General features: G+C 35.1%; 1 protein-coding gene across 16 annotated transcripts in view; it reads left to right on the top strand.

The window, feature by feature from the left end:
* Positions 1-26,564, top strand: part of RALYL (RALY RNA binding protein like) — a 610,187-nt gene that overhangs the window by 552,783 nt on the left and 30,840 nt on the right. For 13 of the 16 annotated variants that reach the window (XM_054692166.1, XM_054692159.1, XM_054692158.1 and 10 more), the window contains 2 exons: positions 9,263-9,376; positions 23,393-23,565. In XM_054692166.1, the coding sequence (XP_054548141.1) occupies positions 9,263-9,376; positions 23,393-23,565 (287 nt within the window). The remainder of the gene's footprint in view (positions 1-9,262; positions 9,377-23,392; positions 23,566-26,564) is intronic. The other 3 variants (XM_054692165.1, XM_054692167.1, XM_054692153.1) reach the window with 2 other exon arrangements.

The following is a 26,564-nucleotide window of genomic DNA, read 5'->3' as shown; positions in this document are numbered from 1 at the left end:
TAAATATGGAGATAAAACATCAATCACAGAAAATGTTAACATCCAGGAGGATACCATCACCATCCATCCATTATCTTAGGCAAAATAAATATTCTGCTTTTAGGCTTTAAGAAAAGATGTTAATGATGGATTAGAGAAGGCTTAATAGAAGAAATTAAGTTGAGTTTAGAAGGGTAGATGTATTAGGAAAGATAGAGAGACTGCTACTTTCCCATAGACATTATGTAGGTGAAAAAGAGCAGAAGCTTGGGTGTCAAAGTGCATAAGGTAGCACCTCTGGTCCACAGCACATTATCACTGTGACCTTTAACACCCTATATGCCTCTATTTTCTATCCAGGAAATGGAAATAATACTATGTATCCAATAGGTTGTTGTGAGAATAAAATTACTTAAGTATATATAGTGCTCAGGCAGGTCTTGACACCTAGTGAGTGTTCAGTGAAGTTATTATTATTATTATTATAATAGCTCAGTATAGAAGTAAGGATAATGCAATACGAAAGTGCTGTAACTACACTCCAATATTGTCCGTTTACTTGGCTGATGCTTTATTGCTGTGCCTTTGTTTCCTTGTCTATGATGTAGATGACCATTTTAAACCTTCTCCACAAAGTCATTGTAAACCTCTTAAACAGTGTTTCATATTATGAAAGTCTTAATAAATAATAAGCCATACTAAGTAATAAATAAGTAACCATTGTTATTGTTATCTAAAGCAAAGATTTGTTGCTAGGAATATCAGTTATGAAAACATGGATATTACAATTAAGCAAAATAAAAAATATTGTTGGGTACTGGGATAATACAAAACTGTGGGGAATATATAAGAGGTTGGATTTCATTGAGAGTTGAAGGAAAAGACTCTCAACAAAATACTGCCTGATCAGAATGATAGTTTAAGTCATTTTTGTGATTGTGTGTTCATTTGCTAGGGGATGCCATAACAAAGTACCACAGATCGGGTGACTTGAATGACAGAAATTAGGTTTTTTACAGTTCTGGAGGCTTAAAGTTGAAGATGATCTGCCATGTTACCTTCTTCAGAGGACCATGAGGGAAGGAACCACCTTAGTCTTCCTTTTTGCCTTGTAGATAGTCCTTTCCTGTGTGATAAAATAACAAACATATTTATTGATATTTTTGCAAGGTCATTCTTCTAAGAACTTCACACATTTGATAGAACACTTAGGCATAAACCAACTCTCAGTCACATTTGTGTTGTCCTTTCCGTGTCTTCACATTAACATCTCCCTGTGTGTCTGTCCAAATTTCCTCTTCTTGTAAGAATACGATCATATTGGATTAGATTCCACTTGAATGACTTCATTGGATAGTCATTAAAGGTCTATCTCCAAGTACAGTCACATTCTGAGGTACTGGGGACCCCAACATATGACAATTAAGCCTGCAACACAAGGGTATGTCCATATAAAATCTAGACAAAGTGTGGAGATGTTGGCATAGCTTCAACTCTTTTTAAGAGCCAAATGCTTGGATATTAACTAGTTGAGAAGGATGACATTCAGGCCCTTTTAACTCATCCTAGAAAATGCACTGAATTTCTCAGATGCCTGTGATTTCACTGTCTGAACACTGGTGTGTGTGTGGGTGTTCTGTAGTGTGAGTATGTGTGTTCTGTAGTGTGTGTGTGTGTGTGTGTGTGTGTATAGGGTATCCTCGCTTAACTAGGAGCAAATTAAAGTGAAAATAATAATTCTTTAAAATGCATTTTACACCCCTACCCCACCTTCAGAGGTTTTGGAGGAGGACTATGGGTGTTTTGGTGGTGGAAGAGCAGGCAGCCACACATAGAGGGAGAAATCCTATACTGCCAATATGTTAATAAGGATATAAAGCAATTTTTAAAAAAGATTCTTGGCTGTTAGAATTAAATTAAAAAAAAAATCAGGCCTCCCTGGTGGTGCAGGCGGTTGAGCGCCACACTGTGAAGCTGTCTGCAACCTCTGCCGCAGATTGGATCCCAGCTGGCCAGCGAGAATCCCACATGGCCTGGCAGACCTCTCCTGTCTTGCCAGCTGCTTCCCTCAGCAGTATAGTCAGTCTGCCTGTTCTGTTCTCCACTTTGACTCTGGTGGATCCTCTCACCCTCCCAAGCATCTGGCCTGTGCCCCAGCTCTTGTATAAATAAAATAAATCCTTGGGAAAAAAATAAATAAAAAATAAACAAATAAAAATAAATCATTTTCTCACCATTAAAAAAAACACTTGACAAACATTAGTAGTCTTTATTATTTCCTGAATATGACTGAATTAAAAATACTATGGTTCCTTAATTCATAGTGAAGGAAATTTCAAACTAAAACTGACAATTACGTTTTCACTTCAAATGGCATTGCATATCATAAGGATAGCAGTTATAGTCAGAAGGATTATGTTTAAACCTGAACTATTCCTGTTCAGATTATTACATTATAGAAAATCATGATGCCTTTCAAAATGTCATGTAATTGTCAAATTCTCAACTTCTTTGTCAATGAAATCTATATGTAAAAGTGATTGAGAAATTAAGTTCTGTGTAAATTATGTGTATTCCTTTAGTTTGATATTAAAATAAGTTATCAAAGATGGAGAAATGAAAAATAAGAGTAACAAATTAATGTGAGTTATTGTTAAAGTCAGTGTGATTGCAGTTTTCTAAATCGTTGACAGGAAGCATAATGTGAGTGACTAGGGTTTTTAATTAAGGTTTGACATTTCTGACATTTTTAATCAGGTAATTCTTTGGTGGTATGTAAGATGTATCCTATATATTGTAGGATGTTTAGCAGAGCACACTCACAAGACCCCTGTAACTCCACCCTCTCCAAATTGTGAAATTAAAAAATGCTTCCAGGGGCCTCCCCGGTGGCGCAGCTGTTGAGCGCTGGGTTGCGAAGCTGCCCCCAGCCTCTGCAGCACCGGCTCGATCCCCGGCTGCTCCCCGGCCACCGGGGGAGGGTCCCACATGGCGCGCAGACCTCTCCTGCCGCCCACTGCTCCCCTCAGCAGTGTACTTCGGTCCTTCTGCCTTCTCTGCTCCCTGCTCTGGCTCTGGTGAATTCTCTCACCCTCCCGCGCTTCTGACTGTACCCAGTGCTTGTATAAATAAATAAATAAATAAATAAATAAATAAATAAATAAATAAATAAATAAATAAATAAATAAAATTTAAAAAAAATAAAAAATGTTTCCATATGTCGCAAAATGTCCCCTACCAGGCAATATTACCCTCTGTTAAAAACTACTGATGTAGACACTTAGCTGATGATTCCTTATTTGTCCCTGACTAGAGCTGGCCCACAGGTGATAAGACAAATTGAAATACTTTTCAGCCATATAAATCAAAGATGCACATATTTTTTTATATAGGCAGATGGTATCATCCTGTGTGCCTAATTTCCTTTTTTGGATTATATCTCATGTTACAGCAAAGGCGCAAACATTATTTTGTTGACTATCAGAATGTAATAACATTTATCTTCAAATCAATGAACTCTTTAGAGAGAGTAAGTCTGAAAGGATTTGTAATAAATCCCCATATTTATTATGACTTCTATTTTTAAAATCAAAATACTATAGTAATAGCTTAGGGAAAATATCTATTATCTATCTAATGTAAAATGACTTGTAGTTTCTCTTGCATCTAAAAAAGTTAATGTAATTTATCCTAAGAAATTAGTTACTTCTTTTTCTTGGTATTAGAACAATCTTAAATTCAAGCCCTATGTTATCCAGAGAAAAATAATTATACTAAACTAAACAACCAAAGACATTTTTAACAGGGTGCTTTATTTTTCAAAAATTTTTTGCAAAGATTTTTATTGTAAAACTTAGAGGAAAAGACATTCCCATTGTAGATAGTATTACTGATATTTTCTAAAGCACTTGTTATGTTTGAATACTCAACTAATAGGAAAAATCCTCCTGTATATTAACTTAAAAGACCATGTCTAGCTGGCTGCTTCCAAATTTATTTGTCTACCTTCGACACATTCAAAAACAGTTGTGTTGAGAGTCTAAAGTTATTAGAAAAAGAAGCAGAAAGTAAAGCAAGGGAAGGTAATTTGGAACTAATTTTGAAGTATGAATATTTTCAAATTCTTTAATTCATAATTTTTAAATTGCAAGATTCATAATCCTCAGTAATTAGATCTTCTTCCTAAGCCCCTAAATTTTCTGTATTGAGATATTTACATTAAAATTATATAAAATTTGTTATATAATTATATAATAATATATAAGAATTCAATATTAATCTTAGTAAAAGAAATACTCCTGACTTTTACAAATCCTCAACAAAGAAGTATAGGCATTATATTATCCACATTGTATCTTTAAAGTTTAGAACTGTAGATTTGGAGAATGGAGATGAAACTGAGGTAAAGTGCAAACGAGTAATTGCCAAAGACTTGTGTTCTTATTCTTTTATAATAGTGCGCCTGCTTTTTTTTTTTTAAAGGCATATTTCCAGCCTAATTTTGTTTTTACATATTCTGGGATTTTTGTTTGCTTCCCTACTAGAATGTCATTTCCAGTGTGGTGCTAGGCACATACACAAAGCTTTCAATAAAATGTGTTGGTCTGGTTCAAATTGGTATCAGATCTACACATACATGTAACTCAAAATTTCTTGGTATTTGTTAATTTCTTACTGTAAGACACTGAATTAAGTTCGATTAGGAATGCAAAAGGAAGAGAAGGTGGGAGGAATGGAAACTAGATACTCTTTCAAAACAGTTTGGTTCTAGAGCACCCATGATGGGTAAATCCATGTATATGTTTCACCTCAGACAGCCACACAAAATTTCCTTTTTTGGTGTTGTATTATTGGAGATCTAAGTAATTTATTAATCAAGAATCTGAATAATTTTCCATGGCTCTGACTTATGATGAGAAGATACAAAGTTTTCATTAGGTACTGATCTGACTTAGAATCTCTTCTTAAAGCTGTGATTATCATTTTTTAATTAAGGAGGACAGACTTCAAAGTCCAGAACCTTATGATAAGCATCAGAGCCTCATCAGTCATTAAGAAAAGAAGGAACTTATAAAAACACACAAAAAAACATACAAAAGTGTGACTCCTAAAATTTTTCAGTGCCCAATCAGGTAGTCACTTTCAAGGAGATTGCACTTTAATATAAAAAAAAGTAGACATACAAAGTAAAAATCAACAGGCAGTGTACACCTAGGAGTAAAGTGAGAAGCTGTTAAATAGGCTGCAGGTAAGAGATGCGCCTAGAGTGGGCTGGTCAAAGAAGAACCCATAGGTGAGGCAAGACTTAAACTAAACTCTACAAAGCAAATAGGCTATATATAGACTTTGAGGGGAGAGAGAGACAGTCAGCTGAAATAGGCATGTAATAACAACAATAATACTTACTGTGTCTGTCGTATATTCAGTCAGTCTGATGATGTTCTGGGCATGGTACTAAGTGCTTTATGTGCATTATTCATTAAATCCTTATAAGAAGCCTCTAAGGTAGAAGACGGAAGTTATAAAAATGACAAATTTGAATCTTAGAGATTACAAATGACTCTCCAAGGGTCATAGAAGTGAACTGTGATAGACTAGAGTCTATCTGCTTCCATGCACTTCCATGCACTAAGTTGTTCTGTTCAAGTGGAGAGCATATTGTAAGAACTAATAGAATATAAGCCAGTACTATGCTTTGGAGCATAGAATATAAGTTTAAAGAGTTTCATTTGTGCATGTGTATAAAGATTCTAGCCTTTTTCCTACACAAGTAGGGACATTCTGGAAGTTTTCAGTAGGAAAGTCTTATTATGACTTATAAATATTATTTTGAGAGTACGGTGCAATCATTTGGACAAACTGAAGGTGGAAGCTCATTTAAGAATGCAATGAAGGGTCTTTCTGGTGGTGCAGCAGGTTGAATGCAGTGCCAGTTCAATTCACGGCCAGCCAGGGAGCTACCCGCATGGTGAGGCAGACCTCTCCTATCTCGCCCACTGCTCCCCTCAGCAGTGTATTTCAGTCCTTCTGCCTGTTCTGCTCCCTGCTCTGTCTCTGGTAAATTATTTCACCCTCCCGCGCCTCTGGCCTATACCCCAGTGCTTGTATAAATAAATAAATCTTAAAAAAAAAAAAAGACTCCAATGAAAATGGACAACAAAAATATGTGAAAGAAAAGAAAATGGGCATGGTTGCTTTGGACTAAAGTCTCCTTAATTCTTAACTTTTTCTTTTGGAAAAATATCAGAAATCAAAGTTGCAGAGATTATTAAAATTCTAAATTTAGAAATCTATAGTTGTAAATATAGATCCATTTTGGAGGACTAGGTAGAAAAAAGACTGGGGCTTAATGTAAACCCCAGTGCCATAAAGAAATTGTTAGCAAAATCCCCCCAAAAGTCCAGAAAAGACAAAGTAGAGTCAGAGAGGGAAGTACATTAAACAGAGATTTTACACTGGCTAACAGAGCACAGCAGAACAAAACTCCACCTATAGAATGTTAATGCATCAGAAAACAGGAAGAAATAGGAGTATAGTCACTAGGCCAGGTAAGAGAAAGGCTTCTTCCCAAAGAAAACACTGAAGTGTGAGAAAGAAACAACTTCCAAAATTGGTCAAGAAGAAACCCAAGACTATTTCTAAGCCCTGCTTTAGAGGACCTTGATAGACATTTGCTGCTCACTATTCTAAGAAAGGAACTGGGAAGTTTACACAGGGCTGGAGACTGATTTCAACATTTCCTGGTAAGAAGCCAGGAATGACCAGACAGAATATATCTGATCACATCCTTCTTATCTCTAAGCTTGAACAGCATTAACAAATTAGACCCAAGTTTCATAATGATCTAGCTCTCATCTTAAAAGTCATTCCTTCCATGCTAGCCTGAAGTCTAGATAAAAGAAAACCTTGGACTCCTTGGGCAATCCTGTCATTCTGCTTGGTGAGATCAGATTTCTCATTAGTTTTTTATGGGGTTTCAATAAAATGGGGTATAGGTGGTTTATTTATGTTTTTTTAAGAAAATAAATAAATATGCATTCCCAGGTTGAGAAATGGCTCCACTTACTGAGAAATCCATTCTATTAGTTTCCAGCCACAGTCCTATTTCTCCTGCACTGAAATCTAATGTTGTAAGATAAAATATTGTCTATTAAATTTGATAGGTTTAAGTAAAACTACATGACATACGTCCATCACAGGAAATGAAAATCATTCTTCAAAGCAGAATCAATTTGCAATTGTGACAGATGATGTTTTTCAAATTTAGCTGCAGTTGAACAATGGCTCTTTGATGTCTGAAATAATTGACTTAAGGAGCAGAGTCTCTATTTTAAACTGTGTTCTACTTTTAGTTTGGTTGTTCATAATAGGAACACTCTGCGGGGTCCCTGAGTCTTGTAGTGTTTATTTTGCAAATATGGCATCATAAATAAAAATCTGCTTTTTATTAAAAATATTCTGATTTCATAATGGAAACTCTTTGTCATTTTAATAGTAGAAAAAATCTGTTCTTCCTTTGAGCAACTAATATATATTGATGCATAATTTATCAATATGTTGTATCATATTTCTTAGTTGACAAGTAACTCTATTGCTAGAAAACAAAGATTGCTTTTAGTTTTTATTATTTATAAAACAATGTCCTGAAGACTAAAGAATCAAGCTAAACACTCAATTTCTTCTGAAATTCCTGGGGAATGTTCAAGCTGAGATCATTATAAACTTGAAAGGAAAAGTGACAGAAAAGAATAATAGGCTGTGCCCCAGAACCTGAAGCATAGTTCTCTACTGAGGCATGGATACCCCAAACCCCACCTCATGAAATCTCCTAAGCTGTTGTAGTTGTTCTATAATAATAGCTTTATTTTCAACCTCCGGTTATTAGGGGTTCATGACAAAGTTTCCAGTGGTTCTCCGAAATATTAGAAAATAAAAGAGCGTATTGATTTTTCTCTAAATATAAGCTTATTTCATTAAAAGGCTGTCCTCTGTGAGATTATCCTTCCCTTAAGCCCTTTTTTTATTTTTTTAAAGATTTACTTATTTATGCATACAAGAACTGGGGTGTAAGCCAGAAGTGCGGGGGGTGGGGTGAGAGGATTCACCAGAGAGAGTGGGGAACGGAATAGTCAGATCTACTGAAACACCCTGCTGAGTGAAGGGAGCAGCAGGTGATGCAGCAGAGGTCTGCTGAGCCATGTGGGTTGCTCCTTGGCATGCTGATAGCTTGACAGCACTGTCGTTAGCCCCTGCACCACCAGGAAGGACCAAACCTTTTTTTTAATACAATAATTATTATAATTGATAGCCAGATGTTTCTTGTTGTTTTTAGCATCTTTACTTGGCAAAAAGAAAAGTTGTCAATCCTGTGTTAGTCTCCATAACCATATGTTGGAAACCATATTAAACATTAAAAGCCTGAAATGAGAACCATTACTACAGAAAATATCATGATAGATTCAGTGAATTTCCTTTCCCTTTAACCCTGGGGCTTAAAAGAAAGGTATGCACAACCACTGCCTCATTTTTTTTTTTTTTTTGAAAAGAGTAGATTGTTTTCAAATCTTGTAAATAGTTCTGCTATAAACTTAGGCATGCAGGTTTCCTTTCAAATTAGCGTTTTTGTGCTCTTTGGATAGATACCTAGGAGTGAAATTGCTGGGTCATATGGTAAAACCAAGGTGACTATACCTGAGGGGAGAAATACTGTATTAAAAAAAAATAAACAAGGATGTTTAAAAATGAAATACATTTTTTAAAAAATAAAAAATCGGTAGGTAAAATAGCAAGAGTTCAGTAAATTGGAGAGAATTCCCTAGGAGCTAAGTCATTTCTGGAGAGATCAAATATTATTTCCTAGTTTTTTCATTCAGTCACCAAGGAGTTGGATTAAAAATGTCATTGACTGCTGCAACAGTCAACATATTACAACATATTCCTCAGTGAGTTCATTATTCCTCAATCTAAATCCCTCGTATAGTTCAGTTTTATCTATTAAAACTGAATTCAGGTTTTTTACAGTATTTTTCTAGTTTCCTCTATCTCATTTCCTAACCAACAGCAAAAATATTTAGGATTAACCGTTCACACCACTGTGAATCACTGTTTGTGATTAGCAAGTTCACCCAGGATTCCAGGATCCCTAGAAGTAAAAGAAACTGATTAAAATTGAAAAATATTCTATTGATTTAACACAATCTTGAGGAAACATAGGGTGTCTATGAGTTGAATTCTAAGTGAAGTAGGCATTTGATCTACTGTTGTTTTCCTTTCCTCTTTTCAGTGAAATCAGATGAGTTACAGACAATCAAGAAAGAATTAACCCAAATCAAAACTAAAATTGACTCCTTACTAGGACGCCTGGAGAAGATTGAGAAGCAGCAGAAGGCGGAGGCAGGTAAGTGAAAAGGATCTGTGGCCACAGACATGTTGAAATTAAACCAGTTAGACACTGTCAATCACAGAGACAGCCCAGGACCACGGGACACTGGCTGAGTTTAATAGAGTTCTATACAGATACTCAAATAAAGTCTTCAAGCCAAGAATTGCAATGGTGGAATCTGAGTACTTACTTTATTGGAGAATGTGAAGCAACTTGTCTAAAATGCATGTCTTTAAAAAGAAAAAAAAAATTGATGGTATTAATAAGTGATAGTTGGATCATAATTAAAAGGTTATATATCAATATCAAGAAAAGATTGGCTCATAATGAAAAGTTTATGTATCGATATCAAGAAAAGATTAAGAAAATGAAATCCATTAATGTATTAACACTGACAGACTAAAATAATATTCATATTTCACTAAGTTATGGCACAATGTAAATCAAATATCATGATGACAAAGGGCCACTTCCTGCGTTACTGAAATCTGCAAAACTTCAGTCCTAGCTTCAGGATGCTCAACATTAACTGTACCCCTTATTACCCACAGCCAAGTCATTTGATACATGCTTCATTTTTACCTAATGTTCTGTCTTCTTTGAATTATCAGTCCTGACCCGTGCTCTGTTCTTGTATAATTCTAATGCCCTCTTCATGTATTTACAGATATTTTTTAAATTAAAAATTATGAGAACTGGGATAAACAGATTATCTAGTGCATGGTTTGAAAATTATGTTCTTAGATACTTCAGAGGCTCCTTGTTTATGAAATGAAGGTTCATTGGGTCTTCTAAATAGATGAATTCATGCTTCCACCATACCCAACGTTTGCTCCAAACAGCATAGCTATACCTTTATCTGTTTTGTTTCAGGTTTCAACTTAAGACCTAAGTTGCTAACAGAGTTTCACTTTAAAAAAAAAAAACTGTAATATGATCATTAAATCCATTGATCAGATTCAATCTTCTCATTTTGCAAATTAGAAACCAAGAAGGTATACTGATTTTTTTCATAGCAATATAAGTAGTTAATTATAGACCTAGCAAACACAGATTTTGGGAGTGAATCCAGTGTTCTTTCTAATTTATAGTCCAAATCAGTCCAAGTATCTCAGTGAAGTGATGTTACCTAGGTCACTGCAAATGGATGAGAACCAAATCCTTTGGGATATATTAGTAGGACCACAGAGCTACAACAAAGTGGAATCAGCCTATCTGTTGACTGTATCACTGGGGTGAAGACTAGAGCTTCTGGTGATGAGCCATATAGGGCTCAAGACTGAAAAGAAGCTGGCTGTGAGTTGGTGGCATAGCATATTAAATGAGAAAAACTCTGGTTCAAATGCCACTCAGCTTCAGTTCTCATTTATAATGGTAATAGTAGTGGCTACCTCTCATTATAAGAAGTGAATAGAGTAACACATATATAAGGTATATAACACAGAGAGAGTAAAGTCTCAATAATTGAGCTATCTGGAATTGGTAATAATACAGGCATATATAAGCAAATGAACATTTCCTTTCATGCAGCCCATTTTCTTGAAAATACAACCCAGATGCTTAGCACTAGTTTTTGTTAAGTTACTGTGGATGAGAAATGATAGATAAAATAGAATTATATTTATTAAACATTTGTTATAAATATATTTTCTACTAAGAAAAGATATGCTGCCATACCTCTTAATAGAGAAATTTAGATTTTTGGAAAGTTTTCTATATGCTGTCTATGGCACTAATGCAAAGTTTTGCTGCAATTGAAATAGCCTGTGATGTTGCCTAAATCAATATTTCCCTTTGAGGAATTTCTGTGATATTCGTTATTATGTAAAACAACCCTTAGAGCAAAGGACTTTGATAACCAATTTGCACTTCAGTTTAGAGGATTAGGGAAAACTCATTTAAATATAAATCACCTCAAAGAGAAAAATGTGATCCTTACTCCATCATATTCTACCTTCCAGTTTCCTACAATGAATAATATTTTCTGCATATCTTTCTGGACAATCACCTATAAATTCAAAGCTGCAATTTCTTTCATGAAAGACTATCATCTTATTTTTTGTGCATGTTTAAACTTTCCCAGTCATGAGACACTTATTTTTTTAATGATCAGCTTAGTCCTTTGATATTTATGTCTTTTATACTTTTGAATGTTAGGAAGAAAATGGAATTATTTAATTTGTAATTTCATTCTCTTAGTAATTGTTTCCTGAGCAGTATTCATACTGGTGGAGACAAGATAATCATTTTCTATGTTTTCTTTTTATGAAATCAGGGTTGTCTGTATAGAGCCAATACTACATTATGCAAAGTAGAGAGGTATATATTAAAGTTCTTTAAAAATAGTCAATACCTCCTTGTTAAATGTAAGGAGGCACTCATTTTAATGTTTAATTGATTACAAGTTAATTATTTGTTAGCTAACATGTATTATTCTTTCAATATTATTATAATTTTATATATCTCTCATTCCCATTTTACTCTGGTCATTGATAATGAATGTTTCTAGCATGAAAGTAGTGGCAGGGAGGAGGTGCAGGACCATGGACAAAAGGTGGAGAAGGCCACAGGACAGAGTTCAAATTTCTATAGTATCACTTTATCTTTTGTTTGAAGTTACTTCCTCAGCTACCAGAAGCAATTTTGATGAAATATAATGGCATCATTTTGTATACTTTTCTCATAGATATCTGTGTGTTGTCTTTGCCTTCCATTGAAATAGTAAACTTCCTCAGAACAAGGTCATGCCTTCTCTTTCTTTTCTACTTTTTCCACCACCATGTATGAGGCATTGGACACCACTTACCATGTCATTTAACTTCTCTAGATCACAAGCCCCTCAAATTAAACTAGAGGCTAGAATATGATCTTAAACATATATCCCAGATTTAAATTTTTATTAGTGTAAATCCACCATGCGTATTTTTCCCATTGAATGATTAAAATTGCACTACTTTGGAATAGAGTGAGTATGTAGATATTAAGAACCAAAGAATAACAAGATATCAGTTTAGCCTACAATTGTGCCTCCTTCCTAAGTGATTATTTCAAAAGAGCCACATATAAGTTGCCAAATATGAGTAAAACAATGTGTATGTGATTACACAATGATATTAAATGATAAAAAATGGTGAAAGGCACAAAAAAGAAAATTGAAAGACAGGGTTCCATACAATGGGTACTATTTCATGGGCAATTTCATTTTTTAAAAAGACCAAATTTCAGGAAGGCATAGCATCTCTGTGTAAAAAGACAATTAGATATTAATTCAACTTCATTCTTAATATTGTGCCTAATATATGATCAGTCTTGCTTAGAAAATTCCAATAATAATAGCCAATTGTGACCAAAGCATTAGAAAGGTAACAAACCAGAGTCTCATTGGATAAATTCATGCCATCCATATGTTTGGTGAAAACCATAGAATTTTTTAAATTAAATTAATGTCCCGGGCCTCCCCTGGTGGCGCAGCGGTTGAGCGCTGGGCTGTGAAGCTGCCCACAGCTCCTGCAGCGCCGGGTCGATTCCTGGCCACTAGCGAGGGTCCCACATGGCGCGCAGACCTCTCCTGCCTCGCCCGCTGCTCCCCTCAGCAGTGTGTTTCATCGGTCTGCCTGTTCTGTTCCCCGCTCTGTCTCTGGTGAATTCTCTCACCCTCCCGCACTTCTGACTGTACCCAGTGCTTGTATAAATAAATAAATAAATCTTTAAAATTAATTAATTAATGTCCCCACATTGGAATATTACAAATACAAATCAAAATATATTACATTTTTGAAAAAAATCACTCGGTACTGCTGCTATTTCATACATAACATGTTCTTCTCAGTTTGCTAATGTATTTATCCATCTAGTTCACACGTTTATGTTATTTTCCTTTCCCTGTGTGTATTTATGTATCTGAATTCTATGGTAAGTTCTCTTTGCATGCAGCCTTAATGTAATTTTTTCCACTTGGTTCAGTTATCCTTCTCATGTCCTCTCAAACCAAACTTAACATCTAATCTCTTTCGAATAAAACAAGTGTCAAAAAAAATTTAAAAGAGTAATGTTACCCCACTCTTCCAAATACTTTCAACCAGGAACTGATATAACTAGTGCATGAATGTTCAATTTTGTTGCATTCAAATATTGATCATAGAATACTTGAAGCCTTCTGTTTTCCAGATAAATATCAATGGCTCTTTTAGTTTTTCTCATTATCATCTCTTTTCTGTAGTCATTAATTTGAAGACTAGTTTGTTAATCACAGATTGTGATAGTGAAAATAGGAGACTTGTCTCCAGGTGTGATATTACTGCAGCTGCCTGTAACACGACTACTATTTCTACTCTGAATACCTTACTCTTATCATTTCCACTTTAAATTAAATTGGTGGTGCTTCTGGTTACACATAATAGGTTAAACATATGAATTGAGCTCTGCTTCCTCCTGAAACTTCATTAAAATAATGATGAGGACCTCCCCTGGTGACGCAGGTGGTTGAGCACAGTGCTGTGAAGCTGTCCACAGCTTCTGCAGCGCGGGTTCAATCCCAGCCAGCCGGCAATGATCCCACATGGCAAGGCAGACCTTTCCTGTCTCGCCCGCTGCTCCCCACAGCAGTGTATTTCGTCAGTCTGCCTGTTCTGTTTCCCACTGTCTCTGGTGAACACTGTCACCTTCCTGCACATCTGGCCTGTACCCTGGTTCTTGTGTAAATAAATAAATCTTTTAAAAAACAAATAAAATAATGAGGAGACCTTAAAGTGAAAACCCAATGTACAAAGAGAATGGGAACAATATTATTTCAGAAGGTGGGCAGCCGATAGAAAAGTGCACCTGACTTAGCACATCCTAAAAATCTGAATCCAGCTGTAACCCAGAATTTTCAAAGGCCAGAGTGGAAGGCATCCTCTAGAATAGAGGTTATAAATGGCTGAAACTCTGTTGAGAAAACAGTTTCCAGTATCACTTTTCCCAACTGTTCTTAACCCACTCAAAAGCTGGAGCAGTTTTCTGTAGAAAAGGAATAGTTGCCTCTCAGACAACAAGCAAATTGGAGAATAATTGAAAACAGGAGAGAATGCTATAGAAATCCCTAGCATTCTCCTTTTCCTTAGTTTCCAAACAACTGGCAGGACACTATAAGACATCATAATTGGCAATATGAGTAGACTGAAAGGAAAGACTTAAAGATGCTATCATGGGTCCCCCCCCAAAGGAATTGGCCAACCAGATCACCCTATAGCAACTGTACCTTTGGGCTTACAAAGCTATCCACCCATATCTTAACACCACACTGTTAATATGAACAGAGAAGGATCGACAGATAGTAGAAAACATTTGACATAAGAAGAAAATACCAAAAAGAAAGGAAAAAGTAATTGGAGGATATACAAATAGGATTGTACAGGAGGAGTAAAACTTCAAAAAGAAAAAACCAAAAGCTTCTAAAAGAAGAAAGATACTGCATTTAGGAAACAAGAACAAGCAATTAAAACTGAGTGTTCAGAGGCAGGTAAAAGAGCTTTCAAAAATTAACATGTAAGAAAACAAATAAATGACTCAATATAGGTTAGGAAGACAAAATTGAGATATTCTCCAGAAAATATAGAATAAAACAGAGATAGGAAATAGGAGTGGAAGGATATATAAAATTACTAAATGAATATCTGAATAACAGGGTTTCAGAAAGAAAGATGATCATTCAAAAATAATTTTTTAAAGATTTTATTTATTTTCATGTAGAAAAACTGGAGTGTAGACCTGAGATACAGAGGGTAGTGAGAGGATTCACCAGAAACAGAGTGGGGAGCAGAACAGGCAGATCTACTGAAATACACTGCTGAGGGGAGGGGAGGAGCAAACAAAACAGGAGATTTCTGCTGTTCTATGTGGGTCAGCTCCTGGGCTGGAGATCGAACTCAGGTCATTGTGGTGGGCCTTCAAGGTGGTAGCACTGAGACAACCCGTAGGCCACCAGGGAGACCCCCAAAATAATTTTTTATAAAAAAAAATATTATTAAAACTGAAGAACATTGAAAAGGTCCACTGACTGCCTGGTACAATGCGTGAGAACAAATGCACACCAAGCAGATTACTGTGATGTCTCTGTCCATTGGGACAAAGAGCAGATTCTCCACACTTCCAGAGAGAAAAAGGGAAGAAAAGAGAGAGAACTGTCTTCATATAAACGAACAGAATGTCAGCAAGTCTCTCAGCAGACACACTACAAGCTAATAAGCAATGAAAACAGGTTCTAAAACTTCTAAGGGAAGATTATTAACACCCCAAAATTCTCTACCTAAAACCCAAAATATAAAATATGGGGATAGTTAAAGATATTTTCAAATTAAAGATATTTTCAGATATACAGTTGCCAAAAAATGTATCTCCAATTCATCTTTCCTCTCAAGAGTACAGGAGGATGTACTTCACCTAAACAAGGAGATAAAGCAGGAAGGGGGAACATGGTTTTCCTAAAGCAGGAATCCAAAGGCAAGAACACAGGGGATATTTAGGATGGTGATGCAGGAACCCTTAGGATATGAGCCCTGCAAGAGGGCCAGAAAGAAATGAGTCCAAGTCAGAACTATTCAAAAACTCTGGAAGAAATTTTTCAAGAAGATGAAATTGATAGAATGGCTAATGGTGAAGGAGGTGAAATGCTGAGATGAGATGTACGCATGTGATATAAATACAGGTAAGTTTGCATTAAGTACAGAAAAGTATCTAGTGAATTAAATGAAAACAGAGACCCTAAGGCAATTTTTAATTCTGAAGAAAATAAAATGCTATTCAGAACATAAAATTTATTCATTACATACTAACAGCATAGCTACACAAGCATTTTCATGGTTAAACTTACATTAAAAACCGAAAACATATCTATTTATAGTCAATTTGGAGTATATCTCTCTAGGGAGATGGGAAGTAATTAGGATTGTATAACCAAACTGAATCCTCAACTTTCTAAGTATAATGTCAACAAGTACTGCATAAAATTGATCAAGAAAATAGCAATACATTGGGCCTCCCTGGGGGTGCAAGGGTTTAAGCACAGCACTGTGAAGCTACCCACAGCTTCTGCAGCACAAATTCAATCCCTGGCCCTCCAGGGAGCTACCCACATGGCACAGAAGACCTTCCCTTTCTCACCCACTTCTCCCCTCAGCAGTGTATTTCAGTTGATCTGCCTGTTCTGCTCCCCACTCTGTCTCTGGTGAATCCTCTCACCTCCTGCACCTCTGGCCTGTGCCCCGGTTCTTGTATGCATAAGTAAATAAATCTTTAAAAAAATAAAATTATTATGAGATTTAAATAAATACAACATACCAATACTTTTTTAATGATTTAATTTATGATCACCTCAGCAACCCAGGGTGCTTACATGAACAACTTCAAGATATTTTTTCCAGAAATGTATTTATGTAATTTATATTTTAGTATAAAAGCTTTCCTCCTATGTAACTGTCCTGATGCTCATTTATGTCATTGTTAACAATACTCCCTATAATAACTTGCATCTCTTTAGATGGCACTTATTGGAATCATTGAGTTAAATTCATATTATACATAGATATTATAATATAGAACTTTTAAAATACAGTTAATATTGGTATACGAAAACAATGTTCTAGGATGCTAGCTTGGTACTAATGAATAATATGACTGTTTTTGTATCAACATTTTTTCCAACCATCTGCTAAGTACAATTCAGCTAGCAATTAGCTTGCCATTAAGTCAGCATGTCAAAAAAACTTAATTGCTAACTCAACCAATTCTCAGAGTTATATTGATGATAATAGCTATGCAGCAAACTAAATTTAATAAAATGTTTTGAACATAAATCCCAATAATTCTAACTTGTTTCCTGAGTAATCTATAGCTTTTGAAATAGAAATGAGATGTGCAAAGAAATGCTAGAATATGAGGGCTAAAATTTGAACAAAATTCTACTTTTTCATGGTTTTTTAATGGCTGAGAAATTTTCCCTAAAAAGAAGCACTTTCTATCCTTGCACTTCTTTTTTCTTTGATTGACATTGTGTAGCTCAAACATGTACTCTTAACACACATCTTCATTCTTGAAATTAAAATTGGTTACTGAAGACATTCAGAGTTCTCCCTGATGTGTCAAATTAGGCCTTTTTGCCAGAGATATATTATAAAGCAGTCCATGCTCTGGGACCAGAAATCCTTGAGTAGAACTTGCAGCTCTTGCACTTATTGCCATTGTAACTGGGCATCTTACTGAATGTAACAATGCTTCAGTTTCCTTATCTCTATAATGCTAAATAAGACTAACCCGCAGAATGTTTCAAGGCCTAAAGTTATGAGTGTGGCATTATCAACAATTCTTAAGTGGTCACTGACTTGTAGTCATATTTCCCTATTGAAATCCATACTTTATGGATTTCTTTAGTCATAAGCTGTTGACATTTTGGTTCCTAATACACTCCTTAAAAATCTAAAACTAACTTGCTTTGCTTATAAAATAAATGCTAAGGTTGCCCACCACTGACTTAAGGAAGCCAGCTCCAAAGATGACAGCGTTCAAAGCAGCCCTTCACATTTTATTTTTCTTCTGAGGAAAACACAGAAGGAACACAGAAATGAACAACTGTCTGTAAGAAAGTCAGGTCCCACATTTTACTTTGACTTTTAGGGGTGAGAGTGATTCATGTAGAACACTGTAAGGAACTTGTTTTTAATGTCTCTTTGGATTCATATTTTCACTACAGGGTTGTAAATTCAAGTACTTTGATTATGAAAAGAGTTTAACAACCAGACATTTATTTTCATTTTTTAAATACATAATGAGTCATGAATATATTTGGCACGTTTAACTTATGTCTAAGATGCTGAGTTAGCCACCAAGTGTACAAAGACAAAAATATTTCTTCCCCAAGGAAACTTGTTGGTAGAAACATAAATTTGTGCACATACATGCAAATATGCATATATATACACACATGTACTCACAATTAAAAGTAAATGACTGATAGAAAGATTATATAATGAAAACTTTATGAACTTAAGAATAAACTAAAAATAGTACTCAATTCCAGAAGTAAAATTAGGTAATTGTTAATATAAAGTGGAACAGATTGCTTTTCTCTGTTTCAGCAAGATAATTACTAGATTAAAACTGTTATACTGCAAACCAGTAGTTAAACAAACAAGATGTGCTTTCATTTATTATTTTATTTATGGAAACTATAATTTTTTATGTCTATAATATTTCTTATTGAGGTGATAACAAAAATCTCTGATGACTGCATATAACTAAAGTACAGATTGCATTTCTGTTAAATTCCAATGAGTGGTGAATCTGTTCCCACAGTAATTACAGCTTTTTTTCTCAACCCAGTAAATGTCTTCCAAGCATTTATCTTTCAAGTTAATAAATGAATGACTGAGGATAAATTATGTTTTTTTGGCATTGAACTATATTAATACACTGCTGCCTTTGAAACAGGCCATAAGAGGAATTAAATCTATGTGGTATGTTAAAAAAAAAAAGATAACTTTAAAACATCGAAATGAATGGGTCAAGTCAAAGTCAAATTGTCTTTGTAATGTATAATTCTTAATAATGATGAATTAATTTGATGTGAACAATTTCGCTATAGCAATTAAGTAATCAATATAGTCAACTCAAGAACTATTTTAAGCTTTGTATGGTAACATTTTTATGTGATCTTTACAGTTTAAAAAGTACATCCACATCTTTTTCCTCATGTGAGCACACAGCCACTCTGAAAGATGTTACCTTTGTTATGCTCTTTTACAGAAGAAAACTACAGCTAATAGGACTAGTAATTAGAAGGATGAATCTCAAATTCTATATCCATTCTAATATATTATCTCTTCTCTGTGTTAAGCATCAGGGAGGGGTACAGAGCATTTCACACTATTTCTTGATAACTGACTTTTTTTCATTTTATAAAAGATCAACATCTGATTATTCATTTTGAGTATGACAATGACCTTTTGAGGCAATAACTCAAATTTCAAAAACGCTGAAACACTAATAAGAAATGCATAAGGCAACGACAGAACTAACTATAAGACAGCATTTGATCTTGGCTTTGGTTGATCAGCAGAGGAGGGATCACATTCAGCCAGGAAGATCAGGAAAGTCAGCTTGGATTCCAGAAAAACAAATTGATACGCAGAACCAAGTGAGTACCATGCATCTTAAAGGTATGGTTTTACAGAATAGTCTGAAAATTTGTTATGTTCACTTGGCCAGAGATTTTCTAGAGTTAAATAAAAGATATTACTTCCAATATCAAAAGTAAGGGTTCTCACATAACAAATATTCCTGAAATTTGTAGAGCAGACATGGTATACCAGACCAAATAATTTTTTTAAGATTGATTGATTGACTGATTTATACAAGCACTGGGTATAGTCAGAAGCGCGGGAGGGTGAGAGAATTCACCAGAGTCAGAGTGGGGAGCAGAGCAGGCAGACTCACGAAGTACACTGCTGAGGGGAGCAGCAGGCGGCAGGAGAGGTCTGCGCGCCATGTGGGACCCTCCTCTGGTGGCCGGGGAGCAGCCGGGGATCGAACCGGCGCCACAGAGGCTGTGGGCAGCTTCACAACCCAGCGCTCAACTGCTGAGCCACCGGGGAGGCCCAGACCAAATAATTTTTAATATAATATTAATCTTAAGCAAAAATCCACTTAAGTATTATAACAAAATAATTTAAAAAAAAACATAATGACCTTAAATAGGAAAGTTTAACTTTAGGAAAAGTTGTATGATTTGGAACATTTTGCACTGTATTAAGATAAACATCCAGTCCCAAATACTCATATCTCTTTGATATCAACACCAAGTCCTGAGCTTCACGATATCTTAAACAACTGGGTGGGTGACATAGAGTGGCTAAAATTGAGAAGGTCAAATGGTAAATACAAAAATCACTATTAGAAAAAAGAATGGAGTGTCAAAACCAGAGTAGCCAAGTCCATTGTGTGGTCAATAGAATTCAAGATCAGAGGTGGTAGGTAAGGAAAAGGAGTACTAACTCAGAGGATTCAGAATCTTTCAATGCACAAATTAATTTGCCCATCACAACTTTCTCTCAGTGGGTAATGGTCATAGGTGTGGGGGCCAGTAAGCCTAGGTAAAAGATCTCCAGAATTGTAGAAAGGAATTATTATATGTAGAAGGATGATGAGGGGAATAAAACCAGCAATTTTAAGTTTAGGACTCTGTCTCTTAACCTTTACTTTAGTCTTTGTTTTAATCTAGATAATTGAGTCATCTTCTCTAAAGTATACTTTTTCTCTGTAACTCACGATTTCCCTATTCAATTTGGGTGAAATTCTTCTAGATCTAGAAAAAAAAAATTCTTCACTAAGTTGTATAATAACCATCTTATAGTTTTCATAGGACTTTCTATGCTAAAAATCATGTAGACATCAGAGATAAAGGGAGAATCTATGTTACTTCCATCAGGAAGACTTACATGCATTAAAAGAGAGAAAGCATGGCTTAGTTATTTGTCATATAGAGAAATCTGAAGCTAAGAAATTGATAGAAGAACATCAGGAAGTATGTAGTCTGTTTTTATATGTGAATTAAAGGTGAAGAAAAAGAGCCTAGGTTTTGTCATTTTAAGAAACCTATAATAATTATTTTTAGTTGTTGGATCTACTAGCAATTTTCTTTCTCTGAAATAGAATCGAACTTAGCCTCATAATTTTTTTCACTGTTTTTCCCTCATCTTGCCAGACCTCTTGTTCCAGGTTTACTGTTGTTGTTGTCATTATTATTATTCTTTTAACATATTGGCAATTATGAACATGCTGTCTGCTTATTGAATGTAATACACTAATACATACTTATGTAGCGTTCATAGTTTACAAAACATTTCCCAATATAACTTCTGTTAGTCCTCAAAACAAACCCCAGAGGCAACAGGCATTCTTATAAAACCTTTTATATGATAAGGAAAGGCTCACTTAACAAGTTTAAATGACCTAAATAAGTAGCCAAAACTTAGACTCAATCTCAGCACATGTGATTCTACTGATAACTAAACAGGATCTAGAATTCTGTCCTTTAACAGCCGGGCCGGAGTACAACCCTAAACTTCTGTCTTATTGTCAATGCATATACTTTATTATTTAAAGATTTAAAACACAAGCATACATCTGTTCATATAGTGACTATTATTATAATTTTAAAGAATTTATAGGAGAGGTTATCTGTTTATTTATATATCATTTATCAATATCCATATTAGTTAAGCTTGAAAAGATTTGTGCTGAGTCAAAATGTTATAGGACAGGGAGAGGGGCACCCCAGACCCCCACAAACCTGCCTATTCTAAATGGGTTCTGCCATCCGCCGCATCAACACAAAACATATGACACTTTAATGGGAAGGAACTTTAATAAAAACTAGAAAACAATACAGGTAAGGCAAAGAGTCTAGTTTCTAAATGAAGCACCCAAAGTTACCCATCCCCTCGTGGGTAAAACTCAATCCATATGGGGTCGGCCCAGAGCAAGGCCCCAAAGCCTGCCACAAGTCTAAAACATCTTCCAGTGGGGACCCACAGAAAAGGGTCACAAACAACCAGACAAGCCCGGAAGGAAAAGAGCAAAATCAACATCAAGATAAAAGCTGCCATTGTCACCTCCCCACAGGTCTCACCCACATCTGTGTCACCCAGTCCACGACCAAAAGACAAGCGCAGTTTCTTTACATGTCTCTAGGCTCCATGCGCCTCCTCCAGGTCTCCTGGCTCCATCCTGCTTCCTTCCTTAGTCTCTTCTGCAGCTTCTTCTTTTGCTGCTCAGCTCCACCCTCCCTTGGGTGGGGCAGGGAACCTCCCCCTTTCCTGGGGACCACCCTGTTGCAAAAATACATAAATTCACATTATAGAAAAGGCTAAGAATGGATATTGCAAAACCTTTTGTCTCTATAAACTATCTTCATTGCTATAAAATATAAACAAATAAGTTTAAATGTAACATGTTTTAAGACAAATAAAATAATGGAATGATTCTGATAAAAATAATCACAATGAGCAAAAACACCAGCTTTTGAGACTGTCATGAACACATGCGAGTAAGTTAAAGAAGATACCTAAGATGAACTCATTGATTCAATATTCATTGTTTCTTGATATTTTCACAGGAGTTGAAAACCAACCACTAGTGGAAATAATTATGTTATGAGCATTAATTTCCATTCAGGCAAATTCTGTAAATGAATGCACACGCCCTGGTAATTAGAGGGAATTCAATTAATACAGACTGTATCTTTATTTGTTGAGCACTTATTATTTGCAAAACACTATACTGAGCACTTTACTACTCCAGACCCTGAAAGTTTAAAAGTAGTTATTCTCACTGTAGGGATGAGAAAAATAGAGCACAAGGTGGGTTAAGCGTTTTGACCTTGCCCAGCATCACAAGGCCAATAAATGGTGAGGATGGACAGTGAAGACAGACTGGCTAACACCAGAATTTTGTTTATAACTATCCCAGTTAGCAACATCTGCCAACAGAATTTAGATTTTAAAATTTCAAAGCATTGCTCACATAGTCATGTTGTCTAAAGGACAACATATCAGCTTTTGTGCTTTCTTCCTCAGTGAATTTTTGTCTTTTTCATTTAGGTTTAAATTTATGAATGATCTTTCTTCATCCTGCTTCTCTGAGTGAACAAGTTCTCAGTTTTATCTGATTATTTCCCTTTGTTTTTGCTGCATTTTCTCCTCAGAGAGATCATTAAAAAGCACTACATATAGCCAAAAATTTACTTATGTAAATATTTATTTTTCATATACTAGTATCATCTGGCTTCCCAGATTTTTGCTAATACCATTAAAAATAAATATGCTTACATGTAAATGCACATAATTTACATGACTGAATAAACTTGACTAAAACATAATATTACCTATCTTCCTCACATCCTTAATAGTACAGTTTACCCTTCATAGACTGTTTGTTCATGGTTTATCCAAATGGCTCATGAGCAACCCAAGGTAGTAGTCATTTGCTTTTTCCCCCCAGAAGCTCAGAAGAAACAATTGGAAGAGAGTATAGAGCTGATCCAAGACGAATGTGTGTCAGAGAATGCAGATCACTCTACAGAGGAGCCTGCTGAAGGAGGGCCAGATGCCGATGGAGAAGAGATGACTGATGGGATAGAGGAGGACTTCGATGAAGATGGGGGTCATGAGCTGGTAGGAACTAAACATTTGGTGTCAACACCCTTTGGTAACAACACCAGCATGTTAGCAGCTCATTCATTCTAAAATAAATATTAACTATTTGGGGCTTATTTCTTTCTCATATGCATATATTTAAGGCAGCATATATTTAAGCAGAACAGTGTTTTGCACATAATAAGTGCTCAATATATTTTTGCTAACTTAAAATATGAGGAAGTAAATGAACAACAAAGATAATACAGATGAAATTAGGTATATTTAAAGTCCCAACTGAAAGATTCCCTTTCCCAAGTCATCCATCATGAAAGGAATCTTGCATTTATATAGTTACAAGTGAACTATAAATGGATATACTAGCAATAGAGTAGCAATGACCACTTACTGGATGATACATGGTACCCCCTCTTATTTAATAGTGTCACTTGCTGATGTCAGTTATCTGTGTAAGTTGCACAGATTTCTACAACCTGCTCAATAAGTTGACCCTTTGATATATGGCCAGTTCATCTAAGTGCCTATGTCAATTGATAATCAATTTTTATGACTTGGTGAATTAGACAAAACTTGATTCTTTACATGGTTTATTTTCCCACTGTTATAATCATTACACTGCTCATTTCCAGATACATAACTATCAAGGGACTGGATAAATATATTCTGATGATGATGCTATTTCTCATATTTTATCAACCATATAATTAAATACACTATCTTAAAGGAATTGACTAATAAAAATGATGACTTGATGTATGTGTGTGCATGTGTGTGTTGCCAGCTCTTAAATATCTGTGGATTGATCTATTAAATTTGAATCATCCCAAATAATATTGGGGTCTAGTTTGTTACAGAACCTATTAACTAATTTTATCACGCTGTTAATTGTTTGTCATGGCAATTACTCTAGAATAATTTATTTAGGGAACTCTATATTGATTTTTAACATTCCAAATCTGTTTCAATAACATGACACCTTAATTTATGCTTTTTAAATGAGTCCTTAACAACTATCCTAATTTTTACAAATGTGCACCGGTTTGAAGGACTTGAGTACCTGTTTTTAGAATTCTTTTGATTTCTGGAATATATTGTACAGAGACTAGAATAAAGAACTAACAAGTTTCTCATCTTCTTCTTAACTGGGACTTTAATTTGGAAACATAATTTCCTCAACCCACTCTAATCAGACTTCTGTTGTCATCATCCTATTGGTATCAATCTTATCAATAACTCCGGAGGCCTCTATGTTGCCTTTTCCAACAGCTGTCTCTCTGTTCCTATTTAATTTACTTATAAGCATAAATTGGATAAGACACTTGCCATTTTCTCATTCTCATTTGCTTCTATACCCCCACTATAAATATTGGAGTAGCCTAATGTTTTGTCATAGATAACCTTATCTTTTTACACACTTTCCCAAGGTGACTTCATCAAATACCAGAGCTTTAAATATTATTAATAGGCCAAAGATTCCTAAATCTTTATTTCTATTCCTGGTATCTTCCTAGAATTGTTGACTCAAGTATCCAGGCTTATCTCTTCAAATATCTCCAAAAAGCAATTGTAATGTAACATGCCAGAAGACTTCTTTTCCCACTCACCTTATTCTTTCCATTCTTTCCATCACTATTCATACAACTGTTAAAACTAAAATGACTAGAATTATCTTTGACCTCCTTCACCCTTCCCCATTAATTCTACCACCAAATCATAAACTAAATCTAGTTATATCTTTCTTACAGCTAAGCTGATTTTCTTGCTTCAACCAGTGTAATTCCCTGGTGTGGAGTCTACCTTTTGTCATTTCTGGATCAGGTGAACCAAATCAACCTTAGTTCCCAAATTGGAAAGTAAAAGTATAAGTCTTCCTTTTTGGCATAATGAGGGACATTAATGATTACAGATGCAACAGGATACACTATAACTAGGTTTTTTAGACACACAAAAGAGTCAAAAAGAACTGCCCATTCTGCCGCTCAAAGAAAAATCTGGAATACCTTTCAAAAAATGAATTAGAAAACAATAATTATATCTGAAGCAAGAGAGACATAGCAAAATAAGCTAGTGGGACAATTAGCTCATTTCTGGATCAGGTAAACCAAATAAATCTGGGCTCCCAAGTTGCAAAGTAAAGGCATAAATCTTCCTTTTTGTTCCTTGTAAAGCATGAGAAGTTACAGGTATAAGCACTGACTGTCCATACTTTGTCTAGTTCTAAATATTGAGTTAGCAAAATTTATTTCCATGAAACAATCCATTCAACTAACATTAGGGTGTCTATTATGTGTGACCAAGGTGCTATGATTAAAATGTACAGATAATTAAAACTATTGCTCTATCTGTGAAATGAAACAGATAAATGGTTTTTTCTCTCAAGTAACTAAGTATCTTAGACATAGACTGATTTCTTCAGCAAAAACCAGATCTGTACTTTATAATTTGTATGAAACCATCCAAGACTAAACATCTGTGTTCTATGGTAGTCTATATATTTCACTAGTGCATGGAAATTAATATTTGAGCCTATTTAAAATTAAGCTTTGTATTAAAATGCTGACAATATACTTCAAAGCACTGTCATACCTCTTTTCTGAATCAATCCAATAGCAAATATTGTTGATTGAGCACTAATGAATAGCACTGAGAATTTTGCTGTGGCAATGAAGAAAAAATATATTTCTTCTTTCAACAAGACTATAAATTAACTGAGGATGAAGACTACAGACAAAAAATACAAACAGTATATTACGATAAGAACCATATAAAAGATAGAGCAGTGGAAAATCACAGATATAACTGGGGTGCTGCATAAAGCATCTTTATAGCAGTTGGGTTATAACATTACCTCAAAGGATGTCAAATTAAAGAAGCAGCATGTACTAAGGTGGAAAAAGTCTTGTTCACATCATCCCTATTGTTCCCAAGCTATTATAGGGGAAATGTATTTAATATCCAATATATACTAGCTATTCATATGATAGATAGGTATGTGGGTGAAGAGAGATTGTAATTTA

Source organism: Talpa occidentalis, unplaced genomic scaffold (genome assembly GCF_014898055.3).
Source record: "Talpa occidentalis isolate TD23 unplaced genomic scaffold, MPIMG_talOcc4v2.1, whole genome shotgun sequence".
Lineage (NCBI taxonomy): Eukaryota > Metazoa > Chordata > Mammalia > Eulipotyphla > Talpidae > Talpa > Talpa occidentalis.
Note: the sequence above shows the minus strand (reverse complement) of the source record. Positions and strands in the feature narration are given on the sequence as shown.